The 26,591-nt window shown below is 40.3% G+C and overlaps 1 protein-coding gene across 5 annotated transcripts in view; it reads right to left on the bottom strand.

Annotated features, from left to right (window-relative positions):
• Nucleotides 1-26,591, bottom strand: part of afap1 (actin filament associated protein 1) — a 96,927-nt gene that overhangs the window by 48,156 nt on the left and 22,180 nt on the right. For 2 of the 5 annotated variants that reach the window (XM_085400702.1, XM_085400700.1), the window contains exon 1: nucleotides 8,476-8,725. The exons of 1 other annotated variant lie outside the window; for it this stretch is intronic. In XM_085400702.1, the coding sequence (XP_085256828.1) occupies nucleotides 8,476-8,512 (37 nt within the window). In that variant the 5' untranslated portion in view covers nucleotides 8,513-8,725. Of the gene's footprint in view, nucleotides 1-8,475; nucleotides 8,726-26,591 lie in introns of those variants that run through there. 2 more of the 5 variants (XM_085400699.1, XM_085400703.1) reach the window with 2 other exon arrangements.

A 26,591-nucleotide genomic window follows, 5' to 3' on the forward strand; every position in this document is an offset into this window, starting at 1 on the left:
AGCTTTTTGATTCTAATGCCATAAATATTTTAGTCAGTTTTCTGATATCTGCATACATTAATCATATGTACCCCAAACCACATCTGCTGTGTTAGCATTCGGTCTGCATGACAAAAAATACGTGCTCTTTCCAAAACATCAATCCCCACACACACACACACACACACACACACACACACACACACACACACACACACACACACACACACACACACACACACACACACACACACACACTAAAAACACCTAGACAACTCACAGGGATGTTTTCACTGCCAGGTATTCAGATCAAAGGGGATTTTCCTAAGTGAGGACTGTGTTTGAACGAGACAACGGGGTCACGTTTGGATTTCATGTAAAACTTGAGAGCCTGCGGCTTTGTTATTGTGCAAAAATGCTTAGCAAGGTTAGAGGGAGGAGGGCTTTCTGCCCTCTTCCTGGAATACAGCTGTTATGATTGACGGAACACTGACAGTTGCTATCCCGCACCACATATTCCAGGGGTCTGTTTCTTGTTACCAGCAGCGCCTTTAACACTTCGAAGACGTGTTTAGTTTGATTATCTGACAGGACTTCAGGTCAGGATTTGCCTCAACATACACACACTGCTGAAATGCAATGCAACTATTAGAACTGGAATTATTCCAGTTTGGATTTGGGAAACAGACACTATCTCTACTTTTAAGATTAGGTTTAAAACTTTCCTTTTTGCTATAGTTAGGGCTGGATCAGGTGACCCTTAATCCTCCCTTAGTAATGCTGCAATAGGCCTAGGCTGCTGGGGGATTCACATGATGCATTGAGTATTCCTTCTTCAGTCAATTTACGTCACTCACTATGTGTTAATAGACCTCTCTGCACTGAATCATATTTGTTATTAATCTCTGGCTGTCTTCCACAGCATGTCTTTTATCCTGTTTTCTTTCTCTCACCCCAACCGGTCGCAGCAGATGGCCCCGCCCCTTCCTAAAGCCTGGTTCTGCCGGACGGCACTTCCTGTTAAAAGGGCGTTTTTCCTTCCCACTGTCGCCAAAGTGCTTGCTCATAGAGGTCATATGATTGTTGGGTTTTTCTCTGTATGTATTATTGTAGGGTCGACCTTACAATGTAAAATGCCTTGAGGTGACTGTTGTTGTGATTTGGCGCTGTATAAATAAAACTGAATTGAACTGAATTGTTTTTTTTCCTTTAAGAAAATGGTCCAAGTCACTCTAATACCAAACCATTGTCATAATCATAAAGCCATGCCACTTTTGTAAATCAACATGGGCTCAGTTTACTTGGATAAATGGGCCATACAAACTTGGTAAAGGTCTTTAAGTCTTGGATGGGAGTATAAATGCACTGTGCCAAAAGTGAACAAGGAGTAGGGTTTATATTTCTAACAAAAAACCATAAAATGCTTTGAATGGCAAAACAATACAAAATATACCAAGAACATAGAAAATGATGATTCTAATTAGCTTTACTTGTAATAAAAGCAATAATGTCAGGAACAAACACATACATTGATTTCTAGTATATTTCCTTTGTTTGTTCTTCAAACTTCAAGGCTTGACGCAATAATGTTTTCAGACTATTTTTTCATGGACCTGACAGTTCAGATTCTTATCCAAAGTTGAATCAGCTGAATATGTTGTCTGCCATACCAGGTCAGCTCAACCAGAACTGCTATTTTGTGGCACGTAACAGATTTTAAAGGAGTCCTTGTGCACCTAAAAGATGCATGAGAAGCCAGAGACTTACAGTTCCAAACACCCACTTTCTGCGGTTTTGGGAAGCTTAACTGCACTGTGGGTTCAGTGTTACAGTAAGAAGGTGGTTATTGTTAATTGAGGTTGGTTTTATGGTCTGGCATCGTCATGGTTACTGCTTCCAACATGCCACCAAAACACAGGGTGATGCTGGAAGGTATTTATTTGTCACATGATTACATAAAAACCATCACACAGACAAGCTGAAAAATTCTTAATACTTTGGGGGGAAAAGGAAGAGTATCATCTGCCTTTCCACTCTGATAACTCCTTCGTAACTCCAACTTGTAAAGGTAACTGCTTACCATCTGAATTTTCACTGCCCTTCTCAGCTTCACTTTATAATTTATCAGATAAAAATAACTCTTAAATGTCCTCCGCTACATACAGATATTTTAGTCCTATACTGGTAGCCTTGTGTACTGTTTTTTTCCCTTCCCACTGCTGGTGGAAAGCTGTGAAAGTTGTGTGCTATTACCAGTCATAAATGTTTCATAAAGACTTTTAAAGCCTCAACTTGGATGAGCACCAGGCGAGAGGGAGAGTTCTGAACAGATCAGAGGATGGGTGATGCTGCATTAACTTATGATGAAAGACAAGCTGCCTTGCTCCCGCCCCATTTCTCAGGTCTGTAATTATGAGGTTTGTGTGTTTTCTGTCTTCCATCAGGCATGCCAAGCAAACATCACAGAGGGGGGCTGATTGCTATCGAACTGTACAGGTGGTTTACTGTAGAAGCAGATGTTTCCCAGACCGCAAACACACATCTGCAAAACCCTGATGTGAAAAGGAGAAAAAAAAAGAAAAGAAAGGTGATGGGATAGGGAAGTGCTGATGGAGGTGTAGAGAAGATAAGAGAGGTGGAAATATGGTGGGAGAAGTCCCAAAGCAAGCTCTAAAACCAAACAATATTTGGGGATAGTAATGATGCGCCCTTTGGTATGTCTTTTAAAAAGATAATTAGAGGGAGCTCAGCTAAAAACCATTGGACAAAAAGAAAGATGGGGTGAAGGGTTGTGGAGGGGGAGACACTCCTGCTTGTAGTTTTGATCTTCTGGTGGGAATGGAGGACATGAGGTTTTCTTGATTGGACTGGGAATTGTAGCTGCATGGGTGTGAGAAATGAGTGTCACATTATACATGGTTTTTGACTGGTGAGGATATAGAGGCTGTAGGTCTACTAAGCATCATCATTTGTTTCATCCACAAAATGGCTCAATTCAGATATAGGTAGTGGACTGGAGTTTTCACAGGCACACGTCTCTGATTTACTATCTGAGAACTCATGAACATTCAACACAAAGTAATTTCACAGGAAAATTCCGATTTTCCACAGGTTGTGATAGCTCAGGAAGCAGCACATGTCATCTAATAAATGAATTCAATTCAATTCAATTTTATTTATATAGCGCCAAATCACAACAACAGTCGCCTCAAAGTGCTTTATATTGCAAGGTAGACCCTGCAATAATACATACAGAGAAAACCCCAAAAATCATATGACCACCTATGAGCAAGCACTTTGGCGACAGTGGGAAGGAAAAACTCCCTTTTACCAGGAAGAACCCTACGGCAGAACCAGGCTTTAGGGAGGGGCGGGGCCATCTTGTGTGAATGAGGCAAGTTTTATAAATTACCCAAATAGACTAGCAAAAAGCAATATACTGTAACAAGCAGTCTGTTTGCCATGCACCATACATTTTGTTATTAGCACCAGGTTGGTCACAGCAAGTTGAAAAACCGATCCCACTGAGTCTCAAACTGTAGTACACACCTTCTACATTTGGTAAAGAGAAATCTAGAAGATTGGAGGTCCTAGAATATGGACTTTATAGCTGCATTTGGGCATCCCTGGTATTAATTTTCCACAATGCTGCCTATTTCATCCCAGGACACCTTGGATGAGATCTTTTATTTAACTCAAAAACTTCCATTTAATAGTTAAACACAGTCGTTGTGTCTGAAGTTTTCCTTGTGTATGGTATATGAATTCACCTTAACTTCACTTTCATGGGCTAAAGTTGGCAGCTGTGTTCCTTGTTCTGCTCTGTAGCCTTGGTGAGCTCGGAGTAACATCACATAAACCATTTCTCTACTTCCTACAGGTTCTGGTCAGGTTCTCACAGGTCAGCGAGCCAGGCAATAGATAAAACTGGCATTTGGTTAGAAGCGGCTGAACACTGTGATCAGCTATTTGTCTGATCACAAACAGCGTTGTTCTGTCAGACATAAAATACTAACCTCAGTCTCCAAATAAAGTCTATGTGTGGAAAACACTGAAAATACAAAATTCATCATGCATGATTGCCCCTTTTTTCAATCTGAAATAGCTAAAGCCTGTCTAACTTTGATTTAAATCAAATTAGATTCCTGTAGGTGTACCCATTGTCCTGACTGTGATAGAAGCCTTTGGTCTTTTCATCAGTTACTTATTAAACACCACCTACAGAAACAGGACACAGAGGCACTCTTATCTGTGCGAGTGTAAACAGCAGCTACACAGTCACAACCAAACGCTCAAACTGACAAAATTACAGCTCCCTGTACCCTTATCCTCCTATTAGGACACCCCACCAAGGCAGCTTTAGTCTTGTACTGTAATCCTAAAAGCTTTGTTAAAGGCAGACAGGCTAACAAGTGAATGCACTCATCCTATTACAATAAGCTTGTTGAAGGCTAGTGAGACTCATGAGAAGTGATTTCCTCCTAATGCATCCAAATTTTCAAGGCGACCATATATGCTTGCAATAAGCAGAACTATTTTAACTTCTTTAAAGTACGAGTCCAAAGGCAAATGCTTGTTTGATGATGTTAAATCAGTAGGCTACCAACAGGCTGCCAGCTGGATGTATGCCATATCATTCTGTGCTATTTGGCATACACTGGGGTCCTTTGAATTGTGCTTGAGTTTGGCACTCGCTCCCCATTCTTTTTCCCTGTGTTTTTCCAGATGCATATTGACACAGGGGTAAGGCTGGGAGGGCTATGATTAGTCGGCCCAAAATTAAAGTCTCTCTTCCCACATGCCAGCTTACTGACAGGCCAACTCTGCAGGGAAGGATGGAGAAATGGCAAAGTCATTTCTCCTCATCTCTCCTCTCCACTGCTGGGATCCATCACCAAAAAAAGGAAGGGGCTCACGCGTCTGACAGATGAAAGCTTTTAAACTTCAATCACTATTGGGGTGAATGAGGCAGGGAAGGAGAACCAAATGAGCGAGGCAGGCCAGTACGGTGACACCATGCACCCACCGTTCCCACATCACACACACTCCAATTAATTGCTTGTCGACTCAGAGTTTCTGTGAGGAAAGCTGCAATAATAAGTGGCAATAAACACTTTAACACTTGTATTTGCCCCCAAAGCACAGCACCCCATAAATGGGAGAGCTATTGAGCATGGACTTGCTAAAAGAGACAGTTGACGTTGACTTTGGTTTTCTATTATTGCCTCAAATCCACCACCAGCTCAAAACAACATAGAAAGGAAAGCAAGCCAGGTCCCTTAGATCAGAGATGTTTTAGAAGCAAGCAGTTGCTCAAATTTGACTGCTAACCCAAGTAACATTTGGTAACGATCCCAACTCTGACCTAGATAGTTAAAGTATGCAATTTTGCTTTCCATTAAACAGTTCTCCCAAAAAATTTCCCTAATTGATATTTTAAAAAGTATCCACTTTTTTTCCCAGATTACAGGTTAAGATAGGGTTAGGGTTAACGTCTTTGGCTGTGACCTGTGTCCGATCCAGTGGGTTAGGGTTGGCAGATAGCATAGACAAAGGGAAGCTAGTAAAACAACATCAACAGCATCAAAAACAACAGCTATGCATTGATTATCACTAAACTGCTGTATAGTGAGACAGTCATTACTGTTTGCAAAATGTCACTGCAGTTTTGTATGTTTTATGTTTAGTATCAATCAACACTGTTCCACTGTTTCAAACTGCCACAACTGCAGCAAGGAAAAAAAAAAAGAAGATTTATCTAGAAAAAATATGCCTGAGCTAAATTTGGTTGATCTCCATTCAAGATCATCTTCTTGTGCATTTCTGTACTATTTTTCTGAGCTTCTACCATTTGTAGGTCACTTTGTAGAAGTCCCCGTATGCCCCTTTGTTCTTGCACTAGATCTCCACCAGTGTGTCAGGACAGTCTTAGAACTTGGGTTTCATTTTCGGGAAGTAGAAAAATCGCAGGAAGGCAATTCTGACAAACAGGGCAGGTGGTGAGTGATGACTGCGTTGGACAAAAAATCTTTTCAATGGCACTCTGGTATGCGTCACAATAGGTCATTTCTGCTGAGTGTTTTACAGTAGATCTCCACGCTTGACAGCTTCACCCTGGAGCAGGAATTCATGGTGGGACATGACCCCAGTAAAAAATAATTATAGAAGCCACACTTAAAATTTTTGGGGCATGCCAGAGAAGATCATTAAACTAATGTATAAGAAAAACCATAGAACTATCAATTGCAGTTTTAAGGTATTTGACTAAAATGTTGTATACATTCACAGCTACGTTGATACAGAAGATTAATTTTGAGAGTCTGTGACAATGACAAGTTTGCTCTTTATCGGGCGTGCCATTTTGACCTGAAAAACAAATGCCATAATTATCATCACTGTCCTGCATATTGTTTAAAGCAGCCTGTACAAATCCAGAGACAAAGTATTTTTAGCATGGAGATTGGTGAAGGTAAAACCTCATGGCTGGCCTCTTTAGTAATAGACAGTGTTCCCAACACTGTTTAAACTGAGAAGTTCCAATCAGTGAACACCATCATAAACCAATACAACATAAAACAACATAAACCAATAAAAACAAAAAAAGCATAAATTAATACTACTCCACCCCAAAAAATTCTTTGAATTCCTCTGAATGCATGAGGACAATGTTTACTCTAAACCAACCTGTTGGGTTTATTTCCAGAATACCGAACAAAGCTCCACTACAGGAGCCCTAATTAGTTTTTCTTAGTATTATTAAGAGTAAATCAAGATTCCTTATTTATATTTCAGCAAGGACTGCAGTATGTGTTGTTACTGTATCATAGAAAATCCTGAGCTGGGAAACTAGAAGACCTAGCTGAGTTGTGATATCTATTTTATACCTGCATACTGGCTCTTCTATATCCACACTGGTTAAACAAAAATATTATATACTGCATGCTTCAGTAGTACACAATAGATGTCTGTACAAACCTCACCAAATGCCGGGCACTGAAGCACTGCCGGGCCACCCGAAACCCTTGCAGCTGCTAGCATTGGTCCTGTTATTGTGCACTCACTTCACAACCACATGAGGACAAGTGAGAGATATCAAGCATTTGTGTTGTCATTCCAGGGTTGTGTTAGAAAACCTCTGACTTCAGGGTGGAGTTGCCCTAACGCTGACCTGGACTGTTTAATAACTGTCTGAGTACTGCCAGCTGTATAAAGCTAAATGGATAAGAAGATGAAAAAAACAGTTCTGTTAGTGTACACAGTGACAAAGTGACTATTTTTGACTAAATAGGTTGGTTTACCGTTATCCTGCTGTTGCAACCAAGTCTAGAGAGCCAGAGTTTGTTGTCTCAAAATCTCAGGCAGGCAAAGATAAGGGTAATACTCCTCAATTTATCCCCTAACTGCTCCAAGTGTACAGTAAGAGTAACCCTCCAGCTCAGAATTATGCAGCAGTTTTTCTGAGCACTGTTGAAAGTACTCTGATTTTTAAAGATTATTTTCAGAGACGGATACTGCACATGTTGTTGATGTATGTGGATCTGCTGTCTAGCAACAATGAGGTAATAAGAAACAGACTTGCTTTTAAGCTCCATGCCAGAAAGAAAGGAATTGGGTTGCATAATAGGGGGTAATTACAAAATGAAAACCGATAAAATGGTGAAATATCTGAAAAAAGTACTGCTTGTGCTTGTAAAGTACAATGAGCTTTAATTACATTATTTGTTAAGAGCACCTTCCATTGGTTCACCTTTAATAGGTGAACCAATGAAAGGTATTCTTCTGTCAATTGTATGATAACACCACCAAGTTTCACTGGTGGCAGCAATGAAGTCAGCCCAAAAGCTGAGTCTAGTTATATCAGTTTAACTACTGTTACACATCATTATGAGATCAAACTCTTGAAGACCAGAATCACCAAAACAGATTGCTTTCTCATTTATAAAGGGATTCATTTCTGTAGTCAGAGCTACATTAAATTGCCAGATGACTGAACGGAGTCCGGCATAAAGTCCATATACTACATAGACACTTAACACGCGACCACAACCCTAATGACACTGCGAGGAGCCAACTGTCTCTCCGCAGTCTCTTCCCCGTGCCCTCTTTCAGCATACCTTTTAGAAACATTATTCATTTGTGGCCTTTTTCTGCGCTTGCGTATGTGCTGAACGGCGCACGTGCGCCAATCTGATGCATGCACACAGATTTCTACAATACACACTCTGAACTACAACAGAAGAATAATAAAAGCTGGCAAGGAAGCCAAAACAAACGTTATCGACCGGTAATCTTTGTTAGTGAGTACACTAGCAGCCCCGGAAAAGTCATGCTGTTCTTGGCTTTCAGTTTGAACGTCGTGGAGATCCCACTGTACAAGAGATACATCGTAAGAAAGTCGCTTTTAACAACCTTCCATTTTAATAGGTTTATTGCTGCTAGAAAACCAAGCTGCATTCATTTTTTCACGGGAAAAAAAGGACAGCGTAAGCCACTCACCCCTGCTGGAAGTGAAAAGAATGGGCTCGCTCCTCATCTTAAAGTCAAGCTCATCTATAATCCCCCGTCCCGAGCAGGCGCGTGCCCAGCGGCTTCCTGGCAGCGGTAAAAATCCACACAGGCACGCAGTTGTCTTCTATGCCTCCTCTTTCTACCTCCGACTGTCCTTTTCCTAGCTAACCGGCGGCCACTGAAACGTCTTTTTTTCCCTTTCAAAGTTTTTCCCCGGATCTTTCTCCTACTCCCTCCCTGTGCCTTCTCTCCTCCCCTCTCCTTAACCTCCCCTCTCTACGCGCCCCCTTCTCTCGCTCTCTTTCGCTCGCTCGCTCCCAATCTTCCTGCACTGATAGCTCTGCTGGATTTATGAGATTTTCCCTTTGCTTTTCTTTATAATCTCCATTCTGGCCTATTCTGTTTTATTCGAAATTATGTGACTTCAGAATGAAGGCAGATTGATATAATTTAGATGCCAGTACTGTCTTTAATATGCTGCAATTTATTAATTTAATACGCTTCTTTTCTTTCCGTTTTTTAATTGAGTCAAAGACACGTGTCATTGAAAGCATATGTGTGTGTTTTACATATGCTTTGATCGCACTTTCATTGAGCTTATTTCATCTGCTCTGAATATATACAAACTATTACTAGGATTGTGTGAAAATGTATCTCAACAGCTGCTGACTCTTGTGGCCCAGAAGTTGCAGATGGTAAGCAACACTCCACATTGTTTTACTTGTGGAGTGAGGGTGACTTTTTAATGTGAGAATTCCAGAAATCCCAGTGTAACTGGGCCGGGGGTGTTGATTACACAGCATTTTGTTTCCTGGTGCAGTCACTCCACAGCACAGAAATGTTTTGTTTGGTGCGCATGTCAACACCTTTAGAGCCACACTGTGTACAAAAAATGATTTGAAATCTCTTTCATGTTGGTTCTTTGCAGTAGTAAATCATGTAAGTGCAAATTCTTTCATTTTTGAGGGAAAAAAACCCACAAACTTGCTTGAGAATTGGATGCCTTCGCTAATTACAGTACACTGCATTACCATAAGCTGCTGATCCCTACGTCCTAGTCCCCAGGGGCAAACAAGAGCCAGTCTGAGTTCAATATCCCATCTGCCATCAGGGGAGGAGGAAGGGGGGAAGGAAAGACTTGCTCTACCCTGCCCTTTTTCAGCATGGAACTTGAGACTGTGAGGAAGGGAACAGTGTGCAGTGTGGAGAGAAAGAATAATGTGCCGGATCACCTTTTGGTCTCACGAGTTCAAGAAGAACCACAGACTGGCAGAGGCTGTTGACGTGCATTTCCCTAAAGAATAAGACACATAATGTGACATCTCAGCTCCACATGGGCTCTAGACAAAATGCAATTTTTGATACTTTGGCATTGGCTTGATTTGTTTAGGGTCACAACAGCATTTTGTATCACAAACAAGTATAACAAGCGCTATTATTATAAACACCATTATTTAAAAATCGAGAGCAGGGTGATAATATCTTTTGGATTCCCAGCTGATGATCCCTTACACAGTGCACATAGTGATTTGATCCACTGTTGATATAAAAGTTACCAGAAGATTTTCTCTTTGTTTGAGTTATGACTAAAACTTTCTTTTCAGAAATATGAGTTGCTTTTTAAAAAAAAAAACTTCTCCACTCGCACACAGTTTTGCTGCCAATTTTCCTCAGGCAATAGAGCCTCAAGTTCAACACAACAGACAGCAAAAGGCCACACACACACAAAAACAGTGTTATCAGAGACAATTGCTTTGGACACACCGGTCAAAATGAACAGCAGGCTAACGTGAACATAAAACCCTTTGGATTTTACCTCCATTGCAACTAACTTCGCTAGTGCCAAACTCTTTTGAGCTTAAAACACAGGAGGTATGTTGGTGCACTGTAAGGCAGTATGCAGACTAGATGACCCTAAAGTCAGTTAACTGCAGTGGACAAATCTAGTGGGAGGATTTCGGGTTGAGTTATGAGACTCTTATGAGGGTGAGATATGAGATGGAGAGGCAGCCTGTGGTGAGTAGCAATAAGTGATGAAAGGATTGACGGGTTACAGTGAAAAAGCACCAGACTGTATATTCTTCACTCAAGTCTAGAGTCTCAAACACACTTTTCTTTTGTGTAATGTGTATGCGCAAGTGTGATCCCACTGAAACTGCATACCAGATGAAAGTTAACTTGGCTCTGTTTCTTTAAAAGTCAATAGTGACATCAGTCTTCTTCCCACTTACTTTTATTAAATCTAATAGAGATTGAGATACTGTAATAACTTGGACACTTCCCTATCCAAGTCAGTCATCAACCCGTCAAGTTATTCAGACACCCTAGTGAGAGAAAACACACATGCACAAACACGTAAATGTTAAAGCTGATGATGAAACGTTGATGTTTTGACCAGTTAGACTATCAGACATCCACTTTCTCTGCTTAATGATCAGAGGATTTTGCAGGTTAAGAGGTCAATCAGATAAGCCTAGAAACCATCTGGTACCGAACATGAGGGAAAATTGTGTATTCCCTGACTGGTTGCAACTGGTTGCTGGCAGTCGTTGTAAAAATTGATTTCTAAAGCCCCATTCATGCAGGCCTAGCAACCACTCTTTGAGTGGTAGGGGAATAAATGGTATAGGAACTGATTCTTATATAGGGCTTTTCTACTCTACCTGAGCACTCAAAGTGCTTTATCACTTACATCACCACGGACTGCCATTTGGCTTTTTCTACCTTTAAAACCCGGAGAGCAGCCAAATGGCTTTTAGCTAAGCTTTAGCTTCAGCCAAGTGGAAGCTAAATTGGCTAGTCATTCATATGTATATTAGGTTGTTAGCTGGGAATTCTGGAGGGAGGGGAGTGGGGGTGTGTGGATGAGGGGGTGGGGGAGCTGCTAAAAGCTGTGAACTTCCTTTTGTGTTTCATCTTGATGCATTCTCAATCATCCAGGGAAATAAATCTCCAAAAGTCACCAACTTGGAGTGTTTCAGTTTGCCGTCTTAGGGAGAAATCAACACACATGGGTGTAGGTCCTTTGTTGCTGAGATTTATTGATAAAAACAGTACAAAAAACCAACCATTTGTACACATATTTACAAATAATAATAAAAAGTGAGTGAGTACATTTCAACATTATACCAGTGGTCTGATTGATGCCACAATGGAGCAAATCGAGCAAAGACTGATAAGTTCGCTGCAATTTCCAGTGTGTGGGGATCATTGGTCACCAACTGCATCACGTGCTACAACCCTGGTCTACATATCACCGTTGATGAACAGCTTTTCCCATCAAAGACTCGGTGCTGTTTCCTGCAGTATATTGCAAGTAAACCTGACAAGTTTGGGATCAAGTTTTGGGTGGCTTGCGACCTAAAATCCAAGTACATTTGCAATGTCTTCCCATATCTTGGCAAGGACCCCAATCGTCCCACTGGGGAGAGACTTTCTGAAAATGTAGTAATGAGGCTGATGGAACCATTCCTAGACAAGGGCAGAAATGTTACCACGGACAATTTTTTCACATCGCTTTCACTTGCGCAAAAACTTCTTAGACTGAAAACCACCATCCTCGGCACAGTCAACAAGATTCGCAGGGAAATTCCTCAATCCACTAGTGGATTGGCTAGTCATTCATATGTAAATGTGGTGGAGCTTGCAAGAGAGTTGGCTCACTCTCATGTAGCTGAGAAGAAGGCAAGAAAAGAACAGTTGCTTCGGACACAACCCTCCACACCTAGTCCTGGAAAAAGAGCCATGTGTCAGGTCAAACACAAATGCAAGAACAATCATGCCACTGTGCGATGTGTTCACTGCTACAGATACACATGTGGTAAAGGCAGACTACAGATACCATGGCAGTGCCAGGATTGTGAGTGATTGCTGAAAATGTTGAAATGTACTCACTCACTTTTTATTATTATTTGTAAATATGTGTACAAATGGTTGGTTTTTTGTACTGTTTTTATCAATAAATCTCAGCAACAAAGGACCTACACCCATGTGTGTTGATTTCTCCCTAACATGGCAAACTGAAACACTCCAAGTTGGTGACTTTTGGAGATTTATTTCCCTGGATGATTGAGAATGCATCAAGATGAAACACAAAAGGAAGTTCACAGCTTTTAGCAGCTCCCCCACCCCCTCATCCACACACCCCCACTCCCCTCCCTCCAGAATTCCCAGCTAACAACCTAATTTACATATGAATGACTAGCCAATTTAGCTTCCACTTGGCTGAAGCTAAAGCCTACCAGCCATTTGGCTGGTGGTGGGTTTTAAAGGTAGAAAGGTAGAAGCCTGGGACTCCTAGTGTTATACAGCATGCCTGATTCACTCATTCATACAAGCACATTTATCTGTTCCTAAGTGCTTTCTATCTAACATTCACAAAAGCTGCTCTCCAGTGCATCCATTACCAAAGACTGCAGGTCCGAGTAGCCAGAGATCAAACCACCAGCCAATAAGCAGATGACCTGCTCTACTCCCTGAGCCACAGCCAGCAAGTGGTTGCAGATGGTTGCGTGGTCTCACTAGCATGAAAATAGGCACAATGACGTATACAGTACTGCACTGAAAACCTCCTTTTGATTACTTTGTCACTAGCAGGTCCAGCGCTTGACAGTCAAACCATTACAAATGACTCGCCAAATTATAGTGAAACTGCAAAATGTGCAATGCATATGAGAAACTGAGAATGTTTACCTTCAGAGTAAAAGTTGTACCTTTTGAAATGTGTTTCACAACTTTTCTTTGTTTGCATCAACATCAGAGGTGGGACCAAGTCATTGTTTTGCAAGTCTCAAGTAAGTCTCAAGTCTTTATCCTCAAGTCTCAAGTCAAGTCTCAAGTAATGTCAGGCAAGTCAGAGTCGAGTCTCAAGTCACTGGTGTAAAAGTCCGAGTCAAGTCACAAGTCTGAAACTTTGAATTTCAAGTCCTTTCGAGTCTTTAAAAAAAAAAAAAAACGAAAAAATAATGTTGCAGTTATGCTAAATGTAAATATTAGACCATGTAATTTTTTAATCTGTGTTTTTCTCAACACATGACAAAATAGTGAACTTAGAAAATATACACAAATTGTGAAATTGCACCTCTTTAAAATGCAGCTCAATTAAACCTAGCTCCAAGAATAATTTTCACCGACAGTTCTGAGATAAGCTGCATGTTATTCTTGGATGCGGTTGTAGGACCGGCTTTAAAATCGCATGACAAAAATATCATACATATTAAAAAAAACTGAATCACCAACGTAGCCTGGAAAACATTTGCTAGTTAGATGAAGTCAGCTATCTCATCTTAGCATATTTATATGCATATTTATAATCATACGGTTCTTGGAGTGAGTGCACACACTCATGAAGTTTAGTAACTTCCGGTCACTGCAACAAGCCCAGGTACAGTATCAGAGGGCTAAGAGTTAAGGAAAGTGGTCTAACTCTCTCTGAGCAAGGTCATCCATGTGTGTGTGTGTGCGTACATGTGTGTGTGTGTCTGTGGTTTGGCTGTTTTGAGTCTGGGTGTTTCCCCCTTTACTTGATAAAAGGTAAGTATTCAAGATATGCTTGTCAAAACAGCAGCCAACCTGAGCACCTCTCAGTGTGCACTAAGACATGCCCAGCCATAGCCCCTCCTCTCACACACACACACACACACACACACACACACACACACACACACACACACACACACACACACACACACACACACACACACACACACCTCTTTTGACCAAAATAGAATGGAAAGACTTGTCAGGGTAGGCTGTTATGCATTTTATTGTTCATGAAAATGTGTGTGTTCCTTCCTAGCAAACATGCCGTGGGGGCACTGTGGGTGCACCCACACTCTAACTTTGTTTTGAACATGTTCAAACTTTATAGAAACTTCAACAGCAACAGTGATTTCTACACACTAACCTCGTGTATAAATTTGGGTGACTCAGACTGCACTGCTTTCTGGACTTTTCTTACTACTTTGATATTTAAGAAAATTCAGCTATGTGAGTCATCTGAGTTTTTCCTTTTATTGCAGAATCTTTAAGCAATTTTCACTCACAGGCATAGAAAGCAAAGAAAACGACCACAGCAGCAACTAATGGAATCAACTTGGAATATATTCACTATTTCTTGCCAACCAGACATGTAGAATATCTCATTTTTATATGCTAGTTAATCAAGAATTATTGGTCTTAAGACTTTAGATAAAGTTTAAAACACAATGAAAACCACACATTTCTTTCCTGTTTCAAATCCATTGTGCTTGATTGTGGGTTAGGAATGGAGAAATTCCTATGGATCCCAGACCTCTTGCTGCCTGTGTTACAACAGACACAGTGCATCAATATCCCCATCAAACAAGCCATGCCGCTTTCACAATGCATCCAGTAGCAGGCACAATCACTTTCATTTACATGATTATGTACATGCAAGCATTCATAAAATGATCAGATGTTTCACATTATTGCCATAACAAACCATGGGCCAGGGGTAACTACTTTCTTAAGGCCTGAAAGTACTTGAAAGTAAAACACGGCTTGAAGACGTAAATCAGTATCAACTAGGCTTCACATTGCTGGGACAGCACTGTAAATGGTATTGTTTCATACACACACTCACGCAGGCTCACCTTTCTTAACGGGAAGTGTATGAGGAATGCTGACGTCAAGGCATTATAAATCTCTGGTGGCAGTGCGTCACATTTGAGAAGTTAGCCAGCTCTAATGTCCAGGTCTGGAAGTCCCATTATCATCATCATTCTCATTGCAGTCAGTGAGCTGTGTGTGTGTGTGTGTGGCACTCAAGGCAACACTTGAGTGTAGCTCATCATTACAGTCAACCTATACAGTTAATGCATACGATTGTGTAGGTGTGTGGGTTTGTGAAAAGATCCATTACAGTGTGGCTAAATACAACAGTACTCTTTTTTTTCCAGTTTAAATCATTATTGTTAACACAAAAAAAGGAAGATATTTCAGGCCTTGGCAACCATACTCTGACATAGCCAATCCAATCATAACAACTCTTGGGATATGGTCTAAAGCTCTCGGAATAGCTACGTAAGGATCATGTCTTTAGAGTAGAGCCAGTGAACATTTTGGACAACTAAACGGAAACATGATGCACATCACGGAACTGAAAAATGTTAAATTCCTTTAAACTGCTAGATGTGTCAGAATATTATACAATATAATATTGAATTTATTCAATATTTTTTTACAACTTTATATATGGTGTTTATGTGTGGTGTACTCTTTGGTATGAACTTTTAATTGGCCTACATAATGCTGATTTAGCACCACTGCATAGGTCACGGATAAAACAAATATTTCCATTATGCACTGCATCAGTGTATGCCAATAATCTAAACATGAGCCAAAGGATATTAAAACCAAAAATATCTTTAGATCTCTGAGTGATCTCCATGACGCAGTCAACCCCTATTGGCAGTTCCCAAGATCAATATCCATCAGCACAACCACGACTGTTTATTTAACTGGTGCAGCATCCAGGATTACCTGTCAACCTTGTCTGGTCTTTTTCTGTTGCCTTTTCTTTTCTGCTTTAAAATGATTAATCTGTTAACAAATAAATAAATACAAAATAATAAAATACCCAAAATATGAAGATAAATGGCAAGGTTCCAAAACTGAGTGTTTAACTCTCGACATTCTTATTGCTATCACCTGAGACAAATGACAACTAGGAAATATTTGCAGTTCAGCCTTAAAGGTGTACACTTGTATATTTTAGGAAATGTCACTTAATTTTTTAAAATTAGTTTACTATACATTTTAAGAACTTAATCAAATCGATTCAGGTCTCTGTGAACTGAAATTGACTAAGGGATGAGCTTCACTACTCGACGCTTATCTGTGACACCAACTATAACCCCTTCACCAGTGTTTCCCAATCACTGTGCCGCGGCACATAGATGTGCCGTGAGAAATGATCAGGTGTGCCGTGGAAGATTATCTGGTTCCACCTGATTAGTACCCTAAGCGACCGGCATGAGTAACAGGCAGAGCATTCTCTTCCACTAGAGGGCAGTACAACTACCTGCTCTAATTAAATGGGTAGCCAACTGCCAGTAAAACAGAAGAAGACAAAGAAGAAACTACATAATAGTCATGCTGTGAGTGAGACAACGCAGCGCGTAAAAGCAATAGACAAATGTTTGAAAAAGTAGTTAATCTGACCTGGATTGTGGAGAAAATCCAGACCCAGATGAAGGCCCTAGCATGAGTAGTGGTCAGAAGAAAGCAAAAAGGGGCAAACCGAGCCAAGTCCCTTATTCTTGCTCTGCTTTTTGTTACATTTTTGTTTGGTGGGGTGTAGTGTGATTTTTCTCATTTGAAATATATGCCGTGGCTCCAAAAGGTTGGGAAACACTGCCCTACACACAGTGTGAATACTTGTAGAACTAGGATTTCCTCCGAGCATTAAAATTCATATGGGCAATAATGACCCCTGGTTACGTCAAACGGAGGTCATTAAAATTAATACTGACTCTGTGTGCAACCAACGGTGTTGCCAAAACAATGTCAGACTCTGTAGTTTTCTCTGGTCCCCTCCCCAGTGGGCCCAGGAGTGACATGCTTAGCCACACATTCTCCTTTAAATGAAATTGCTGGCTGTCTGAGTGATGTGGGCTTTACACATAATTGGGCAACCTTCTGGCAGAAACCTGGTCTTGATGGGAGAGACGGCATCCATCCCACTTTGGATGGAGCAGCAGTTTGTATCATATCCATCTAATAGACTGCAATTTGTTCATGTAAATGGAGAGTCCTCTTCACACACTAAGGTTAATTATGGAGTTCCACATGGTTCTGTGTTAGGACCAATTCTGTTTACATTATACATGCTTCCAGTATCATTAGAAGACATAGCATACATTTTCACTGCTATGCAGATGACACCCAACTCTATCTATCCATGAAGCCAGATAACACACACCAATTAGTTAAACTGTAGGAATGTCTTAAAGACATAAAGACCTGGTTCACCTCTAATTTTCTGCTTCTAAATTCAGATAAAACTGAGGTTATTGTACTCAACCCTGAAAATCTTAGAAATACGGTTTCTAACCAGATTCTTACACTGGATGGTATTACCTTGGCCTCCAGTAACAGAAGGAACCTTGGTCTAATTTTTGACCAGGATATGTCATTCAATGCACATATTAAACAAATATGGAAGAAAGCAGTCGCTTTCTTCCATTTGGGCAATATCTCCAAAATTAGAAACATCCTGTCTCAGAGTGATAATGAAAAACTAGTTCATGCATTTATTACTTCCAGGCTGGACTACCATAATTTGTTATTATCAGGATGTCCTAAAAACTCCCTGAAAAGTCTTCAGTTGATCCGAAATGTTCAGCAAGAGTATTGACAGGGACTAGAAAGAGACAGCATATTTCTCCTATGTTGGCTTCCTTTCATTGACTCTCTGTTAAATACAGAACTGAATTTAAAGCCTTGCTCATCACATACAAGGTCTTGAATAATCAAGTCCAATCTCATCTTGATCACCTTATAGTACTGTATCACCCCATTACTACTTTTAATATTAGGCATAAAACTTTACTTCATGATAAAGCATATAGTTAGGGCTGGATCAGGTGACCCTGAATCCTCCCTTAGTTATGCTGCAATAGGTTTAGGCTGCTAGGGGATTTCTATTATAGATTGAGTATTTCTTCTTTAGTCACCTTTTCCACTATGTGTTTATACACCTCTCTGCATTTAATTATTTCTGGCTGCTTTCCATGGGATGTGTTTGTCCTCTCCATATCTACTCATCCCCAACCGGTTGGGGCAGAAGGCCGCCCTTCCCTGAGCCCGATTCTGCTGTAGGTTTCTTCATATTAAAATTGAGTTTTTCCTTCCCACTGTCACTAACACGCTTGCTCATTGGGGGCCATATGATTGTTGGGGTTTTCTTTGTGTTATTGAGGGTCTTTACCTTTACAAAATAAAGTGTCTTTAGGTAACTGTTTTTTGGGATTTGGCATTATATAAATAAGATTGAAATGAGCTGAAATTGGACTAACTTTGAAATAGTGCACATACACAGGGTAAGAAAGCTTTTAAAGAAGGTGATCCTTGAATCTGATATTTCTACAGCAGTGTATGGAGCCATGGCCTTCATCCAGACTGAACAAGGGTACTGCTGCTGGCAGGAAAACTAGGTCAAGAATGGACCAGGTCCTTTAACAGTATGGACCTCCCTCAAAACATCTAGCAGTTTAGGTACTGTATGTGCATAAATAGAGCTTTCCCGTTGCTCTGTCTCTCTCTGATTCAGATATCTATGTGCACAAATGGTTTTCACATATATACGGATAAAATGTCTCATTAAGCTCCAAACAATCCGCTGATTAACTTATTAGTAAATTATCACACAAACGTAGGTTAAGATTTACTGTGATTGTCTATATTATCTATCACTGTAATAACAAGCTCTATTACCCTGTTTTGTAATAGGTAATAAAAATAAGAAAATATATCATTTTAAAAATCTAAGTGTTTTAGGTACCTGCTTTTAAATGTAGTTGGTGGTTTTCCAAAAGCTCCAGCCCCTGCATAAAAACAGATGGAAGTAATGTCCACAAGGTTCAGGTCCAGCTGGAAGTGTTAACTTACCAGTAAACAAAGAAAAATTGTTCCGTCTTTTCTGTTTAGTTAACTCTTTGCTAACTCTGTTGTTCTTCTCTTTTCCATCCAGAGTTTACAGGAAGGTCAATGAGATTCTTTAAAATAGGGTTGATAGATATATCGATAGATCTGCAATCACAAGCACTGCCTGTAGTATCCGCAATTTCTCAGAGAAGTCCCAGTTTCATCACTGTAGGTAACTGTTGGTGTCAAAGTACATGTTTCTACAATCTGAAAGAGAGCATAAATTCAACCTGCATGGTCAAGCATTACAGTTAGATTACACTGTCAAGACCAGACATTTGGTATTATCTTCTCTGAATATTGTTTGGCCACGGGAATAGTAGATACACTTGGCAGTGACCAAAGTTTTTAGTGGAATAATTAATTTCATCCATTACAAATGGAGATGAAATGTTGTAGTTTATGGCTGTTTTCCTCAGGGAAAGGCTGGCTTGCAGTTAATGAATCAACTATATTTTTGCATCATAGGAAAATGTGCTTGGAGATAATTTAAGAGCCATCTGTGTGAAAGTAACATTTGAACTGGAAGTGATCCATTCAACAGGACCTATGAGCACTAGAGCACCCACCAAGACTCAGCTCAAAAAGATGAATCAGAGGTGAATGAATTATTGAGTCAAAACCCAGATTAACGTTGCTCTGAAAGATTTGAACAGGCAGTGCACACAAGAGAAAACCTCATAATTAAGACCTCATTAAGAGATAAAGACAGAATTACTGAAAATGTCAGCAGACATCACATTATGATAACAGACATTGTGGTATTTGCATCTGAATGTTTCGTGACATTATAAAATGTCGTATAGTGGCACCCCTTCAGCCAGTTGTCAGATCAGACTGGATTTCCTCTACTGAACTGTTCTGAGAAATCATAATATTCACACGTTTTGCTTGTTTAATGTTGATGTAAATGTGGTCATTGTGAGTCAGCATCCTCCACCCATAATCCCCTTTCTGTTGGGCTGTTTGTCTACTTGCTCATATATTTTTAATGGAGCTAACCAAATACACATGGAAACGCACACAATAAAAATCTGGCGGTTGTTGCAAATGGCAGCAGATGTACTTGTATGTCTACACACACACACACACACACACACACACACACACACACACACACACGTTTGTGTTCACACATGAATTCTGAAAGGCCAGATGGTTCAGTGAAGGATGACCTGGAACGAAGAGTGGATGGGGCTTCCTGCTCAGGCCTGGACGCCAAACATACTTGATTTCTGAGTTTTAGGTTTTCTGCTGTACATGTGCATTTATTACATGCATTCTGTGATCTACAGAAGTAATACGACTTATGGCAAGAAGTATGCTCTCCCGTGTTTTAAATGCACCTTAGAACAACACGCAGCAACACTACACATGAGCGAGAGGAGGGAGGTTTGGGGTTTTCACACACCCCTGTTCTCTGCTGGCCATCGGGGCGGCCGGTAACTGATGCCCTCAGGGGTCGGTGGGTTGGTGGTTCTTGGTGTCCGGGGCTGGGCGCTCAGGTATGTACCAGCTCACTCCCGGTGACTACTTGGCAGGGCCTGGTGCCTGTTGCCCGGTCAGGCCTCTTCCGGGGCAAAGGGGGCCCTCGGGCCTCCGGCCTCTGGGCCTGCGGCTCGGTTCACTCTGGCACAACTGGCTGCCGGCAGAGCCGGCGGGCACGCCACTGCAGCCCCCTCTGGCTTCTGCTCCGTGGCTACTGGGTGACCCCTCATCTGGGGCTCTTCCCAGGAGGGTGGCACGGATGCCCCTCCGGTGGTCCTCCTTGGGCTCTCGCACTCTGGGGCCTCTGGATGTCTGGAGCCTGGATCTCGGGAACAAGAACATTGTCGGTCCTGCTTGCTACACAACAACATTCAATATTTAGTATTTACTGCTGTTTACATTTAGCTAGATTAACGTGATGGTGTTGTGTTTAGTATGTTGCTCTGGTTTTTTTTTTTTTTGCTTGTTTTCTCTTCTTTTTCTCTCAACAGGTGATCCAGGAGATTTTTTAAGTGCCCTTTCTCACTGTCCCTCTTCCCTTCTGTTTTTCTTTTCCTTCCTCTTTCTTTCTCCCTTTCCTATCCCTCAGTCATGTCTGTCCCGTCTGTAACAACTGAAAATAAAATAAAATAAATAATAACAACAAAGGTCGATCAAATGGACCAATACGGCAAGGCCGTGATGATCCATTTGGCAAAGTAAATCCACTGGGTATCCTTGTTGGTCTTCAGACAACAATTCTGACGGCTAAAGAACCAAATGGGACAGGCAAAAAAAAAAAAAGAAGACGAAGTATGAGTTTATTCAAGGCTAGGTACAGTGTTGTGCAAAAGTCTTAGGCCAGTTCTTGTTTCTTTATATTTTGCTTCCCAAAAGCCAGACTGTCTTCTAATTTGCAGTCTTGAGCAATAGTTTTCCACACTTTTGCTTGGGGATTGCCTGCTTTTTCAGTAATTTCCAGTCCAGTCTCGAACATTTTCAGAGGATTTTTTTCCTAAGCCACATAACACCGAGCTGTGTGTCATTCAAAGATGAAAAAGGGAAAGTTCATCTCTTAAATTAAGAGATGAAGATTTTGTCAACACATAACAAACAGTTGAGCAAATAACCCATTTTAATTTGTATCATAAGGCAATTTGTTAATAGCAGTTTGTCACAAAAACAAATAATTTCTTGCAATTTCTTTAGCTGAATATACAAAAAACTTAACTGATAACTGAGTTTGACTGGAATAAAATAATATTTTTGCGTCAACAAGGTGATTCCCAGGAAATATTAGCTGAAACGTGGCATATTGGGCACATTTGGGCGACCGTGGCTCAGGGGGTTGGGAATCGTATCTGTAACCGGAAGGTCGCCGGTTTGATCCCCGGGCTCTCTGTCCTGGTCGTTGTGTCCTTGGGCAAGACATTTTATCCTACTTGCCTACTGGTGTTGGCCAGAGGGGCCGATGGCATGATATGGCAGCCTCGCTTCTGTCAGTCTGCCCCAGGGCAGCTGTGGCTACAACTGTAGCTGCCTCCACCAGTGTGTGAATGTGAGAGTGAATGAATAGTGGTATTGTAAAGCGCTTTGGGTGCCTTGAAAAGCGCTATATAAATCCAATCCATTATTATTATTATATCTTGGCTTGATCTGCAACAGAACAAGTGGCAGGCCTAATATTATCTAGACATTTAAACTGTATCTGAAAGTCATCTCCTTAAAAACAGGCAGAAACAGTTCTTAAGGAATGGAAACAGGGAGGAAAGGCCGAGTTATGCCAAATTACAGAAGAACTGGACTAAAAATCAGCAGCAAAGGGGGTTATGGAGCGATGTATCCAAATTTGACATTTTTGGTTACTATCTATGAAGGAGATCGGGGGGAGGTTGAACAGGGAGCATCTATAATTGTCTGTAAAACACAGTAGAGTGTTATAGTTTAGAAAAAAATACCATCATCATTCTCCATGGAATGCCATCTGGAAAGCACCTGATTGACAATGGTGTCATTTTTCAGTGTGACTATGATCCTAAACACACTGCCAATGCACACAAGAACACCATCAGTCATGGATTGGGCTCCCCTAAAGTTTGGATTATTTGCATTATTGAAACAGTGTGGCTATTAGAATTAATTCCGTTCTGTAAATATAATCTAAATATCCATCTTTCTTTTGAATAAAAACTTAAGTGTGAATGAAGAACTCATTTTAATTTAACACTTTATTTTATTTTAAATGCCACTAACATGATTTAAAAACTTATAGTACGGCCAAAAGTGCAGTAAGCTCAGTCCACTTACCATTTGCTCACACAGCGCACAGTGGGCAATCCAGTGTGGGCCCCAGCATTAAATTTGGTTTTCCTTGTATAGTGCCAAATCACAGCAACTTTATGTCATAAATTAAAGACCCTCCAATAAGAGAAAAAACCCCCAACAATCAACGACAACACCCTATGAGCAAGCACTTGGGGACAGCAGGAAACAAAAACTTCCTGCTCCAAAGGAACCAGTCCTTAAATTGTTATTAAGGCCTTACATTGAACAAATTTGCTTTTCCCTTGATGCTAATTTGGATTATTAAAAAAAATCTGTCATCTAAATTGAAGAGATTTTTTTTACAGTGCAGCATACATGCAACACTATCCATCATGCACAAGGAATCACACCAGTCCAATATAAAAGCCATATGCTCCAACAATGTGGTGGGTGATCCCAGAGATGGAATGAAGTGAAATGACTTCATTTCTTTCCACTGAGTGCAAGAGGAGAATTAAGGGTGGAGCAGGTGGGACACAGAGCAGAGTTAGGTTTCATCATGCTTCTTCAGCTTACTGTCATATGGTATTTATAGTGCAGACGTTGCTGGAAATAAATGTGTGTGTGTGTGTGTGTGTGTGTGTGTTTGGAGATTGGAGAGAGAGATATGAAACCCGTGCAGGACATATTGACCTTTATACCCAGGATTACTCATTATGCTGGCAAACAGCACTGATTGGCATGCAGGTAGAAAATTGAACAGCTCGAAACCAACCAAAGTAATTCTGTGTGCGAGCTAGAGGGCATTCTGTTGGGGTCTAAATAATCAGAGCAGGCTCCATCCAGCCAGCCAGCATTTAGCCAAATTCCAGTTGTATTTCCTGTCTGGAAACCAGGTTCCAGAGTTCATACAAGCACATAAGCATTTTTCATACCAATAGGTCATGATACCAAATGATACCATTCAAATTTAATAAAATTACCCACATTCTGACTATTAACATTGTAAGATAAATATGACATGTACAATGATGCTTCTAATTTGTAAATTAAAGTATATGTTATTAGACACACTTTAACCCTTTAAGGTCTAAGTCATCATAGATGCTAACTCTAACCTTACCCTAACCCTACATATAGGATAATGATAAAAGATAAATTTTTGGAAAAAAATTAAATATAATGAACAAATGTAGAATAGTGTGTTGAGTACTTTATGAAGGACAGCTATGAAGAATGCAGCAAATACAGAGGATAAAGGTTATACGCTATATCATGAAGCTTTGCAAAAGAGTTGTTGAAGCTAGTTCAAGGAGCCAGCAGTATTGAAAGTGTTAGGAGTGATTTGTGACAGACGGACAGCAGCAAGAGTGAGAAGGAAGAGGTACATTTCAACAGGGTGATGCTGAAAAAAACACACAAGGCAGAGCTGAAGGTGTTGAGGTTTTCTCTGAGAAAACCATGATGGGCAGGATTAGAGAAACATGTTTAGATGATGTGGACATATGCAGAGGAGGGATAATGGATATACTGGCCAAAGGATGTTAAAGATGGAGCTGCCAGGAAGAGGGCTGTTCGATATAACGATATATATCGGATGACGATATAAAAACGTCTATCATTTCATTTTATGCTATCGTTTGTTTCGTGGTGTCGCAAAATAAACTGTTTATATTTTTTCATCGTTTTGATGGTCACCGTAGTGGCTGTCACTACCCGATCCGTACAAGAAACCCGATCGGTACCACATGTGCAAATCTTACGTCACTTCCTCTCTTTGCCAACATTGCGACAGTTATGTTTTGGGTTTTTTTATTGCACAAAAATATAATGTACAACAAATATGGCAATCTCTACAAAGATTTTTTTTCCAACTTGAAATAGTATCAGAACAAGCTGTATTCCAACATATAAAAGATATCTTCTATATGAACAGGAAGTACAAACAACAACAAACAAATAAATAAATAAAACCCCAAGCAAAAGCAAAGAAAACAAACAAACAAAAACAAAACAAAAGATAACTAAAAGACATAAAAGAGATTATACCTTAGGGGTTTTTCTAACAGATTTATTTCATTAATCATATGATACAGATCCAGAGCTTGTTTTTTGTCCATAAACTTTATAGATGAGAAGAAGAGGCAGAGTTCTTTGTGAAGAGTATAAAAGGACGGCTTTGTTTTCAGAAAACAACATTTGTGAATGAAGAATTTACCCATAATAATTACTACATTTAAAACATTTTCAAGCTTCTTTTCTTTTCTTAGAGATCCAAAGATAAAATCATTTTTAGAAAATTCAAGTAAGTTTGGAATCTTTGGGAAAAGCCAGTAGTGCACATCGATCCACAGGGCTTTACAGAATATACAATCACAAAATAAATGTTCTGTTGATTCAATATCCCCATCGCAAAAAGGTACTGCACATGCGCAGTAAGGATCGGCGAGTCCTGATCTGTAACTATCTTTTTATTTTTCATTTTTGTCTACATTATATTGAAATGTTTCATTATTGCAAACATTTTAAGAGATACTTATTATTCTTAACACCTTAACAGATACTCTGACCCGTAACTATCGTAAAATGCTTCGAGCGGAACTAGTGGCCTTTTGCACATGCGTGGTACCGATCGGGTTTCCGGTACGGATCGGGTAGTGACAGTGGCTACATTAATTTCTTAAAGTTCTCTCTTTCTCTTATATTTAATATAACCACACTACGGATGGACAAGCACCTGTGTTTATGCGTTGTCGTTAGCAATAGTGACGGTAAAACCATCGCGTGTCCGCTTGTTTAATTTCTACATAAACCTTTCACAGTAAAGCTCAAGATCCTGTTGAGACTTTTCAAAATAAACTGAATCACGTGAAAAAGTATGCAGAGTATTTACGGATGAGAAGCAAAAAAGAGCCGTCAGGTGCTAAAAAAATAAAGCTTAGACTCAAACGTTAGAACAGGCTTTTCCCCGCAGCACGCCGTGTAATAAATACTCACAAAGAAAACGGTGGCCGTTACAACTTATGTCTAAAAATGTATCGTTTCATGCATGGGTTAAAACACTCGACGCCCAGCTGGAAACACTTCACACAAGTTGAGCTGCCCGAGATTCACAGAATTTACAGAAAATGTTAAATTTTTGTGATTTATATCGTTATCGGGACGATGGATGTCTTATATCAGGATATGAGATTTTGGTCATATTGCACAGGCCTAGCCAGGAATGAGGAAAAGAGGAAGATCACAGATGATGTAGTTAGGGAGACATGCAGTGTGACAGAAAAGGATGCTATGGATAGGCTGAGATGGAGGCAGATCACCCACTGAGGAAACCCCTAAAGGTAACAGCAGAAGTATGCTAGTACTTGCTAATAAAATCCAGATCAGATGTGACCATATTTGGATTAGAAAGAGGGGCTGACAGGTTATAAAATAATACTCCAGCTAATATTCTTTTGGCAAGAAAAAAAACAGGCTCATTACAGCACAAACTTCATAGGGCACGTCAACTTCATTGAATCTTTCTTTTTAAGCCATCCCACTACAGGTTTGGTGTTGTGTATGGGATCATTGTCCTGATGCATGACCTAATTTAATTCAAACCTTTAGATATGGGACGGATGTCCTCACATTTGACTTTTTTGGTTTTTACAAATATGTATGGGCAAACAACTTAACATTGGCCTCATCTGTGCGTTTGTTCA

The sequence above is a fragment of the Rhamphochromis longiceps genome, linkage group LG3 (genome assembly GCF_057381845.1).
Source record: "Rhamphochromis longiceps isolate RC_006_pf linkage group LG3, R_longiceps_female_GT1.1, whole genome shotgun sequence".
Classification (NCBI taxonomy): domain Eukaryota; kingdom Metazoa; phylum Chordata; class Actinopteri; order Cichliformes; family Cichlidae; genus Rhamphochromis; species Rhamphochromis longiceps.